General features: G+C 40.3%; 1 protein-coding gene across 9 annotated transcripts in view; it reads right to left on the reverse strand.

Moving 5' to 3' along the window:
- Positions 1-12,425, reverse strand: part of GRIK1 (glutamate ionotropic receptor kainate type subunit 1) — a 161,469-nt gene that overhangs the window by 74,486 nt on the left and 74,558 nt on the right. For all 9 annotated transcript variants that reach the window (XM_040646828.2, XM_015299627.4, XM_040646819.2 and 6 more), the window contains exon 2: positions 679-846. In XM_040646828.2, coding sequence (XP_040502762.1) covers positions 679-846 — 168 coding nt within the window. The remainder of the gene's footprint in view (positions 1-678; positions 847-12,425) is intronic.

Genomic DNA, 12,425 nt, shown 5'->3' on the forward strand with positions numbered 1-12,425 from the left:
CTGAATATATTTTAGCAAACTTCAAGATTGCCTCCTAGAGGTGAAGAAATACACTGTGCTTAAGGAAAGTTATGGTATTTTTTCCTCATTAAGTTTTGCTCTGCAAGTAAATTAGACACAAATAATTGGGCCATAATTTTCCCTCTGGGAACAATAAAAGAATAAGCAAAAAATTCAGAACTTGTCCAATCCTTGTCTTACAGTTGTTTATAGGAGAAGAATTGCACTCATATCTCTAACCCACTGAAGTGTTAATATTTCAGGACTGAGAGAGTACTGGCCTCTGCTCTTTAAAGTAGAAATCATTTGTTATGAATAATGGATATCTGTGTGCATGTGCTAATTATGGGTTGTGACATCCCACTGTGCTCCTTGTTAGGTAGTGATCATTTTCTGCAGAATTCCAGGTGGCAAATCTATTTTTTGGAAAGAAAAACTGGTTAGACCTGCCACCTTCCATCTGGGGCTCTTAGCATGCAGACAGGATGTAGGTGTTTCATCAGAAACTAAATGACAAGTCCAACTCCAGCTTGATTCTTAGTTCAAGTAACTTTGAAATATATAATTTTGTGTTACCGTTTGTATACACGTATTACAATTGGAGGAGAAGAAGAGATCAGGGTGTGGAAACATGGTATGGAACAGATATGTTACCGACACAGTAATTGAGATAATTACCTCTTCTCGAGGCTTCAAAACTATCAAAAAGGTTAATTCTCTGGATGTCATAGGTTAATGTCGTATTAGGCATCAGTGTTCTGTTTCTATTAATGTTGGTGACTGCAAACTTGAAAGCCAATTCTTCAATATTAACAGGCTCATTTTCCACAGTTTCAAAGATCCCTCCTGTTGATAGAGATAAAGGAGAAGTATTATTCACCTCTTCATCACTGTACATAAAAGAGAAAAATAAATTATGAGCAACAATAAGCTGTGTTCATGAAGGAAAACAATTAAAATCACAGTTAAAAGCGCTAAAGCAAAAGCACATTGGATCGTTAGTTTTTATCTACAAAGTCACCGTAGGTTAGCTTGATATTATGAATGTTGGTTAGACAGACATCTGTGAAAGATAATGCGTGCTTATCATTCAGGCTTCCTAAAGTAAAATGCTTAGAAGTTTGTTAAAACTTCTGTTGAGTTCCCAACTAAAAACATAGTGGTAGTCATTGGTCTTATTTGCCCTGCTCAATCTAATCTATGTCTAGAGATACAACTTGGATATGCTGGAGATATTTTTTGAAGTGCACACATCCTGGCAGTACAAGTTCCATGTTTAGCTGTAGCAGCTTGAGGAGAAATTGACTGGAAATTTCCACTTGAGGTCTTTGCCTTAGAAGGGGTTGTTTTTTGTTGTTGTTACTTACACTTTGGGCGTTGCTGTTTGCCACTGGTGAATGGCTTTGTTTATTCAAAGATCATTACTGTATAAGCTGAATTTGTTATAAAACATTACTGAACCACACTGCTCCCACAAAAGATTCTAACTCTGTGGCGAAGTGGCAAGTGATGTCTCCAGGGGTGTAATGTCTACCAGTACTATCATGGAACTGATTTAGAAGTCCCCTTGCAAGGACAGTGCTGCATATTAGTACAACTGCTTTCACCTTCTTCCTCTAAATTCTTAACATATGCTTTGAACTGTTTGAACAGTGAGGTTGTCCCAACCCATTTCGTGCAATTTCAGTCAAGCAACTGCTCTTGAGCTCTGCACAATTTGTCAGAACTTATTTTTTATCTTTCAAACTGAAATTGTGTGTACTTCTTGATCCTTGATAAAACAAATGTTGTTGATCAGAACTTTACTTTAACATGGAAGCAAGTTTTCCAGTAAAGATTTTAATTTTGGAAGCCTTATCAATTCTTTTCTCATATTTTCTGAGATGGAGAAGGTGGCTGTGTTTCAAGTCAACAGGCTGTCCCACTTATATTGGGATGTCTACTCCCTCTAGCCTCTCGAGATTGTATAATGCCAACAACACATTCAAACTGTCTGGGAGTACTGGGATTTGATGAATGCATAACAAACACAGCTAATTTGAAAAAAATAGCTCCTTTGAACAGCAATTTCCAGCTTCAGTACTTGATTTTGCAAGTATAATTTACTAATTCAGTGCAAGTCACTAGAGAATACTTTGGATTTCTCTGTTACATATTTTCACATTTCCCCATGTGAAATTTAAGCCTTAGACATCGCTTAATATTTCCTGAGCATCAGAATGTATTCAGCTAATGCAATTTTGACGTCACCAATTTAGGAGTAGTGCAGTCATTAGCTGACAATCAGGAAATGGAAACACAGCAGAATTAAAACCTGTTTTGAATTTTGACTCAGCAATGAAAATACTGGAGACTATCAAACCCAAGTTGTAATTTCTAGTTACTCTCAAATACACATCATCTCTCAGCATCACTCAAAACCAATGTTTTCACTTACCCTATGTATTTCAAACTTGTATTTTATGTATGCAGTTCTTTCAAAGCCTATCATTCCTCATTACAGTAATGATACCAACAAGTTTACCTTTTATCTGGTTCAATAAAATTAACTTTCCCATCTTTCATCTAAGGAACACAAGTACTTCCTGTTGACAATAATACTGTTTACTCTTGGGACAGCAATGTACAATAGTTATGCTTTGCTTGGACCTGCACTAGAATTAGTAGAATGTTATTTCATATGGCAAGGTGGAAAACGTTATTATCAATAGCCTAAGATAACATTCTACTCAGTCAGGGTGTTGTTAGCAAAAAATCTTCTCCATCATGGAAACTACTATTGTGCTGTGATTGTTCTAGTTATTTGTTTCTTTGGTTTTTTTTAACTTAAAATAACATCTTTCAACCACCCTGCAGTAGTCCTTGTGTCCTATATATACCACAAACACAAGAACTTTTTCATTTCAGTACTAGGACTTTTTCCAGACCTGTAATCAGTTGCCTATTAAATTGAGGTTAATTTTAATTAGCGTATATTCAAGAGCTATTTATAATTCATTAGCAAATTTTTACAGAATCTTTTCTTGGTTCCCCTAAAAGAAGAATAAGAATTCACTGGGCAGGGGGAAGGAGTGGAGGGAAAGGAAGAGTGATGGAAAGAGTGACGGTTTTGCTAAGCAAACAAATCAAAATTGCATATATAACATCACATAAACTTCAAATGTATTTAGATATATTTCTCTGAAAGTCAGATGTACAATCAATATGTTGGTACACATTCTATGTATTTTCTGGACTTTTTTTATACATGTTAACATAGCAGTAATGCGCTGATAGAGAACTTCAGTTACATGCTTTAAATTGCTGGTGAGATTCTCTGGATAGATCTGCATAACAATAGGACAGATAGTCATAATTACATACATGAATTATACCTCACAGTATCATAGAATCGCAGCTTGGTTTGGATTTGAAGGAACCTCAAGGATCACCTTATTCCACCCCCCCTGCTATGGACAGGGACATCTTCCACTGGATCAGGTTGCTCAAAGCCCCATCCATCCTGGCTTCGAACGATTCCAGAGAGGGGGCATCCACAACTTCTCTGGGCAACCATGTTCAAGGTGACAAGTTTCTTCCTAATATCTAATCTAAATCTATTCATTTTTAGTTTAAAGCCATTACTCCTTGTCCTATCACTGTACTTCCAGATAAAAATGTTGCTCCCCCCCTTTTCTGTAGGCTCCCTTTAGGTACTGGAAGGCCCCAGTAAGGTCTCCCCAAAGCCTTCTCTTCTGCAGGCTGAGCAGCCCCAACACTCTCAACCTGTCTTCACAGGAGAGGTGCTCCAATCCTCTTATCATCTTTGTGGCCTCCTCCAGACCTGCTCGCACACATCCACATCATTCTTGTGCTGAGGACCCAGACCTGGACACAGCACTCCAGATGGGGCCTCACGAGGGCAGAGCAGAAGAGGACAATCCCCTCCCTCTCCCTGCTGGCCATCCCTCTTGTGATACAGCCCAGGATACTGTTGACCTGTGCTTTGAGCACACAATAGAGGATCATGTTGAGTTCCTCATCAACCAATGCTCCAAGTCCGCCTCCATAGGGTTCTCCTTCAGCCATTCTCCTTCAGCTGAACTGGAAGTGTTAAACACAGTGCCATTCAGAGTCTCTGAAAGCTACTGCTCCCTTGCACCCACCACTCCTAGGATGGTTTCCTAAGTCTGGAGACCACTGACATCACTCTCCCAGGCCACTAAATGTTTACTTGGCTGTATATTCTCCTGATAACACCCTGAAGGAAGCACTAAAAGGAATACCCTGCTGCCCATGAATAAACTCTATGGTATAGTTTATGAAGGAAATCATTGTCTGCTGTGAGTGAAGTTTGGGAAAAGACAGAACTGATACCTATATGAGCTTGATTTTTTCTGTTGGGACCTATGTGTGTAAAAAGAGCCAAATCAGCCTACAAATTTGCATCACAAAAAAAGCAGCAGATACAATCATAGAATCACAGAATCATAGAATCGTTTGAGTTAGAAGGGACCTCAAAGATCATCTAGTTCAACTCCCCTGCAATGAACAGGGGCTGTTCCATACTGCTGTGTTTTCATCTCTGTATTCTTAATGAAATCTAGCCATTTTTAAAATAGTTTCACTTCTCTCATGTTCTGCTGATGGCTTGACATCAAGCCTAGAATTTATTCTAAGTTTCAGGTTAAAGGAGAAAGAGAAGGTTAACTGACAAGTTTGATGAAGAACCTGTTTGTCAGATGATTCATTTAAATAAACAACATTTTAAGAAGAAATTAACCAAATTGTACAAGGGAAGGGAAAAAAAAAATCAATGTTAACTCAAGATACAAATGATGCTGAGGAAATGAGGCTGTTTCTTCTAAGCTCAAAAACAAGCACTGCCATCCATGGTAGGCTGTTAATAGCACTTAAAAGGGACAAAGTCCACCCTTTCATCTCCCTCCCTTCCATGCTAATTGTTCTTTGAAACAGTATATGCTCTCATGCATCATGGGCCAACCAAAGGCTTCTTAGTCCTGGGCAGTGGCAGACCTACCTTTTCTTCAAGAGCAAAGGGCATGGATCAGGCTCCCCAGGGCAGTGGGCATGGCACCAAGTCCAAAAAGCATTTGAACAATTCTCTCAGGCATAGAGTTTGAATTTTGGATGGTCCTCTGTGGAGCCCGAAGTGGAACTCAATGGACGCTGTGCATTGCTTGCAACTTGGAATATCCTGTGATTCTGCACTGGCACTGTGTTTGCAACCGTGATGGGCAGTTTTGGCCTCCTGAATCACAAGAGAGCTGAGTATCCAAAGCAAGCTGAGTATGAGACCTATAGGAGCTGCTTTGGTTCTCATGGATGTAAACATTTCTCAGTCACTGTGCCATCAGACACAGCTGAGGAGCATTCCCATGCTCTGATCCCACATGCCCTGCTGCTCACAGACTCTGGAGAGGCAAAGCCAGATCTACATTACTTGATCTTATTGCACGCAAGGAACGACTCCCTCAGCCAAACATAAACACTTCAATGGGAGAACCAGTAGTCATGTTCATTTAACAAATAAACCTGCTCCAGTGCACAAAGTGTGTGAAGAAACATTTCACTTTCTGCATTTACTTTACAAAGTCATGTCTCAGGGACTGAAGAGAAAAGCTACATATGCCCCTACTTCTAATTTAGCTGCAGAAAGTGAGAGGAACATGCCTACTTGGCTAATCTGGCTCTAATAGAAACAAGATCTAAGCCACAAATGACTGCTCTTCAGAGAACAACAAGGGATTCAAGTCAAACTGACAAATATGACAAAGCATCATCCCCATTCGTCCTCTGAAGGAAAAAAACAGAACCTACAACAAGTAAAATGTCAAAAATACAAAAGCACACCTCAGTAGACACCTGAAAAAGTGGCTCCAGCCCTTCTGAGCAAGCAAGTATTTCCATTTAATGGGGGTCATCATGGACTGAGAGAGTTTTAGAAAAGGTCATGACTGAATCAATTTCCATACCATTCAACGGTTATCAACATTTTTCCTCAAGACAAGGCAGAGCTCAAAAGCCTGTTATCGGAAACATTCTCTGCCCCCATTTTAAAACCTGCCACGAACAGCAACAGCTAAAAGTTGTTGACCTTTCTGATGGCAGTTATTGACCTGTCTCTCCAGGCCTTTTTGGTTGGGTTTCCTCAATGCAAGATATCTCACTAACAAATTTCAGCCCCAGTGCAGCAGATCTAGTATATTCTTTTAGCTGCACGTATACAGAATTGCCTGACTAGATGTGAATGAATTTTTGTGATTTCAATCATCTTTGATGCTTTCAAAATTAAATGTGAACTTCCCAAAATATTTTTTAAAACCCTATTCTCCTTGCAGATAGATTTTCTTTACCTACTCCACAGCTAAGATAAGAACAGTGTTTTAATGCACTGCTTTTTTCCTAATTATTTTTTACTCCCTATTGAAGTACTTCAAAAAAGCCAAGTGCAGTGGAGGTAGGCTCACAGAAATAGCCCTGATAGCTTGCAAAACAGAGGTGTGAAAATACAACTGCTTTTGAGGGAGGTCTGTGTTACTCTCTGACACCTAAAGGAGACTGAAAGAGAAAAAACATGTTCAGCCCTTAAGCCAGCCTGAAATCCAATGGTTGCCATGGATATGCCAAAACAGCAGCTATTTTTCAAATTTAGATCTTGCTCTGGGACACTCATACATTCATTATCTCGGCGGATAAACTTCAGATTTCCCATATAAATTTTCTGCAAGTCTCCCCAGCTCACTGGTGGCTCCATGAGGCAGATCTGCATCCAGCCTTGTACTGTGAACCAGTGGTTAACCTCCTTTGCACACTGGGAGGTTGCTGTGTGTATCAGCTATTGAACTTTCATCTGGAAAATCTAAAATTCTTTACCACCAGAGTAATTCTTCCCACTTTTTGACCAGTGGAAAATGTTGGAAGTGTGGGCAAAAAATGTGTTCATTTGTGTTGTTAAAATAGAAGAAAGAATTGCTGAATACAAGATAAAATTTCTAAAGACCATAAGTGAAGCCACCACTAGACACGATGAGATTTTAAAAATATGCTGCCTGGATTTTTATTTACTGCCAGATTTTCATCCCCTAGCATACTATCTTGGTCCTAGAGCCAGATTTCCATATCCTTAAGTTGCAGCACAGCTATTCATATATGCACATCACTCCAGATGTGAGCATACTAGTACTGATGACAAGTATTTTGATATTATGACAGAAATCAAAGCAAGAAACAGGAGGAGTTAATAAACCTGAAAGCTGTTATGTTGTTTATGTTCTGTTGAGGTTCTACACTTTAAAAGACTGCTATCTGAAAGCAACGTGCTGACCATACAGTAAGAAATGTTTGCAATATTAAAAGGTACAACCAAAGAACAATAGAAAAATACAGATAACAGCTAAGATTCTCCTCGTAAAGACACGGGAATTTTTCTCCTCCCTTGAGAAAAATGTGTTTTTCTGTGATTCACAGCTCTCTTCAGTCAAGGATAAAACTAAGATTCTATGTGGTTGTCGTCCAGGCTTCCTTGCTCAGAGGACATACTCGTTTCATAGCTTAAAAGCGATGTGTACCTTCTCATCGGCCTGGGGAGATGTTTTTTGCACAGGATGACACTCTTATTCAGTAACGTGGGGGCACGTGGCGCACTGGAAGGCACTGCTTTGTCTCTGAGGCTTTGAGCCACTGAAGGCTCTCAAAGGCATTCTGGTCCCACAGCATGCAAGCGATCCACTAGCAGGATTTCCAGAAACATCTGAACATCTACATCCCAGGGTATGCTGCTTTGAGAAACCTCTCCCACCCACAGTACCATCTGAACACCATGGGGTCCGTGAAACCTCATTAAAACCCACCTGTTAGCCACTAAAGAGAAGTGAGAGTTAAAATCCTAATGACTGCGCAGCTATGTGTCACTGGCTTCCCGAAAGAGAAGCTGTTGCTGATGCCAAGTTAATGCAAGAGATTCATAAAGCCAAATTAACATACATTTCATCCTTGCTCCCTATCAGTACGCACATGGACTCTCAGCGCGCTGCTGCCTGAATTGCTACAGGCTCACACACGACTCTGATGCTCAAGGTGTGGGACTGAAATGGAGCAAGGCAAAACAGTGCTTATAAAGGTTTTTTTCTGCAGGTTGTATTCACTTGTGGAAAGTGCTGCTGGGACTGAAAGCACTTTACTGCTAGAAGACATCCCAAGCACTTCCTCCACCCTTGGCTCTTAGCAGAGGATGTTTTCTCCTCTGCCATAAGGTGCCCGACAGAGAGCCGGTGTAAATGTACTCATCACAGAGCTAAGGCTGGTGTTCATCTTACAGGGAAAGAATAATCAAATGAGTTATTACTTACAGGCTTACATTTTAAAAGTATCTTTCTTTTTAAAGCTATCTCACCGACTGTGTAAGATTACTTCAGAAATTGGTTATTACCTCCTATTTATATATGACCTAAAAACTACTCTGTTGTATGTGTGAATTTGAAGAAAAAAGAAAAAAGTTTCTCAGAAATAATCATTAACAATCACAATCCTATAACCAACAATAATTGCATTTTGTATTTACAAATCCAGACTGAAATGGGCTTTCTCCCCGAGGTTTTAATGGAATTAAATGCATGGGTTTTGCATGAGGCTCATGGAATATAAACTAAACACATTAGTATTCTTTGCACGGGTGAATTTAGCCTTGCAATGGGGACCTCTGAGTTAGGCAGCTATTATCTTCCTCATTTTACAGACAGTGAAGCTGAGAGCTCGAGTGACTTTTCTACCATCACTCCTTCCTCAATCTGTTCAAACCCTTCTTTGGAACTCTTCCACACATTGCTCTCTGCTTCAGCCCTTTCCCTGCCTTTTGGAAGCTCTTGTCCTTACCTTGGCATCTGCCATCTTTGCATTCACCCAGCTTGGTTCCTGTCCAGCATGCCTTTGATTTCATCCTATATACCCTGCCAAGTGTCACAGCCATCTCACTACTGCTGCCAGTTCCTGAATCTGGAACATGATCCCTCTGCAACTCTTCATCCTGCTGTGGCCTCCTCCTTTTGGGATGCATGACAAACAATACTGAAAGCCCATATCCTTTCCCTGCTCTAACTACATTATTTCCAGCCATCAAAATCGAAGATAAGAGGAGATGGGGACAGAAAGGAAAACCATGCTCTGGTCTTCAATAGGAACCCCCATATCTGTGTTTATAATCTCTATAGCTGCAAGTTTCTACAGACTACAAAAAATCCACAACCAAACAGGCAGAGCCGGACTGGCTTTGGGGGGGCTGGGGTGAAAGTTACATTTTCCTTTCTATGACTGTATAACAGGATCAAAACACTGAAAACCAGGGCAGGTTCATGACCTGGAACCTTGTGCCAAAAGAAAAGGGTGCAACCAAAGTGTCAAAGTCAGCAAATATGAGGACTGGGTTTGTTTGTGAGGTTAGATTTGATTTTAGAAAGGTCACTGAATATTTGACAAACTGATACTCCACAGTTCAAAACTGTATGACTGAAATCCATTTCTGGGGCTGTTTAGTACCTGAGACTACTCTGTAGCATCAGTAGAGTCTTTGCTATCAGTGGTCAGTGGGCATGGTGGGGGTGGGCTGACGGTTGGACTAGGTGATCTTAGAGGTCTTTTCCAACCTTAATGATTCTGTTATATCCTGTACAAGAGCCAGGACCAGGCTCTTGTAATTATCTGCTGACTAACAAAGAATTTCATTCAGCAATGCTTTTATCTTTTGGAAAGCATAGGGACAAAAATATGTATGTCTATATGTACATACGTAAAAAGTTGAGCGTATTAAGATACAATGATCTGCTTTAGTGAGTAGGATCTATCTGATTTTAGCTTGTTATTGTGGGGATATTTCCTAAGGGCTCAATCAGCACAATTCACTTAATAGAATTTTGAAATAATGAACTTTTTCTATTTTTACAGGGGAAAAAATGATTGACCTGATTTACATGTCTTGCAATACAGTGGTAGTATTAGCAAGAAATTAAAGGATGCTTTTAGAAGTGCAAAATCTTTATTTGATAGCTCTAAAAAACAATTGTCTTACTGCTTGTACTTTATTGTTTTCACCTGATGCAGAGACCAGTCAGCAGGCACTGAAAATGCAGGATAGTACATGTGCTATTTATATTGTTTGTTATTCTTCTTCCCACATAACCACACTTTCCCGGGTGAACCAGCTCTCCACGCATTGCAGCATTAATTTCAAAGGAGAGAAATACAGGAGAGGGAGAGAATTGGTTCTAATTACTCAGTTACACGTGCAACATTGGGTCCCATCTGATGCTATTTTTATAGCAAGGGGAAGGGAGTAAGAATTTTCTCACTTCTCTTCTTGGAGCTAGAAATAGGCAGATGAACCTTACAGACACCAAGATCTGATATTGTGTGAGATGTTCTCCCCAGGAGCAGTTCACCTGGAAAAGGCACTGAAAGAAGTTCAGGGTTACATCACCATGCTTTCCCACAGCATGTGTGTACCTTCAGGGCTGCTGTGCCAACCACAGTTGGTATACTGCATGTTGTGAAGGTACATAGTACATCAAGTCTTCATATACAACACAGCAATATTTTAATCGTGATGTGTGTTAAAAACTGATCTGCTCTCTTCAGGACTCCACAGGAGCAACCCAGCCCAGTGCCATTGTGAGAAACACTGCCAGCAAGACAGAAAGGAAGCCAAAGCCCAGCACAGTGGGTGCTTCACATGAATATCTTTGCTCAGTGTGAGCACTTATGATAAATAAGGATGTAAAATGTTGGCCTTTTCTCCAAGGTAATTAGTGTTAGGATGAGGCGTAATGGCCTTACGTCATGACAGAAGAGGTTTGGGTTGGATATTAGGAATTGTTAGAAAGAGCAGTGAGGCAGTGGCACAGGCTGCCCAGGGAGGTGGTGCAGTCACCATCCCTGGAGGTGTTCAAGAGCCGCATGGATGTGGCACTGAGAGACGTGGGCAGTGGGCGTGGTGGGGTGGGCTGACGGTTGGACTGGGTGATCTTTGGTCTTTGCCAACCATAATGATTATACCAATTATTTCAGTAGGCTTTGGTCAAATTTTCTCATAGCTGAGCATCTCTCCTACCAGGCTGCAACAATATATAAAGTCTTGCTGAAAGACAAACGTACTTTCTGGTGTATCTTTAAATATTTTCAGAGCACTCATTCACAGACAGTTTTCCTACATATCTGTCAGGGCCAGAGGACTCCCCTTTAAGATATCCTGACATACTGCTGATTACGTGCTGGACTGTGAAATGCTTCTGAAAGTGAAAAAGTGTGGAAAGGCAACAAGAAAGTAGAGAGGAGGTGAAAATTACAGCAGGAAAAGAAAAAAAAAAAGAGGTATTAATTTCACAGAAACAAAAAGTAAATGAGGAGAATGCAAAGAAAGCTGACTAAAGGACTGAAGGAAGACTAGAAGACCGATGGGCTTGCAGTGCAGAGCTTGCTGGAAGTTGCACTTAATGGTTTTAGATTAACCTCCAAAGCATTAGTATGCTTAAAAATATAGTCAGATTTGTCACAGATGCAAAGTAATTTTACTTTATGTCCTAGAAAACCAAGAACTTTTCCAAATGGAGCAATAGAGGCCCTATCTAAAACATCATCAAGGAAAACTGAATTCGGTTCAGTTATTCAATATAAAAGCCAGGTCCTTGTACATAGGTACTAGCTTAAAACAGGAAGTACATCTGTGCAAAAAGCACTTCACCATCTTTCTTTGCCTCTCCTACAAGATCTTATACTTCCCAGAAAGCAGCAATCAATACACTACGTGCAGCCATATCACTTTTTTCTCTGCACTCTGACAGCACATGACCCACAGAAAGACGTACAGCTCCATTTGGCTGAAGCCCGGGAGAGGTTGGTTATTCCATGTGGAGAGCGGTCCTGAGCCATGGGAATACAGCTTTGCCATAAAGCAACTGTGAGTTCAAGTACACAATAGCACTACTTCAGGACTAGCCATTTTTCTCAAGCTCTTAGACAGAAATAGAAAGCCAGATTTCAGATCCCAGACTGCTCTTGGAAATGTGCTTCATTCAGTAAACAGTCTTTTTATGCTAAAAGTTCAGGGTTATATCCTTTAAAATTACATACTCTTGCTTTTCGTGAGTGCCCATTAAACACTATTATACGTAAGATGCTTAGGAACAGAAGGTCTTTATTAAAGCTGAAGAAATCTGAGTTTATCCTGAAAAAGCATGGATAAACTCAGATCACAGAGGATCCACATGTACATCCTTTCCAGAATGGAGATGGCAGAGGAGGGAGGTTAGAATTGGTAGGGAGAGCATTTTGCACTCTGACTTTAGTTAACTGTTCACTTCTTTCTGGAATCCAGCAGTTACATTTCCCCTAAAGGCCGTGAGCTATTGATCCAGAAATGACTGACTTGGGTTTCT

The sequence above is a fragment of the Gallus gallus genome, chromosome 1 (genome assembly GCF_016699485.2).
Source record: "Gallus gallus isolate bGalGal1 chromosome 1, bGalGal1.mat.broiler.GRCg7b, whole genome shotgun sequence".
NCBI lineage: Eukaryota > Metazoa > Chordata > Aves > Galliformes > Phasianidae > Gallus > Gallus gallus.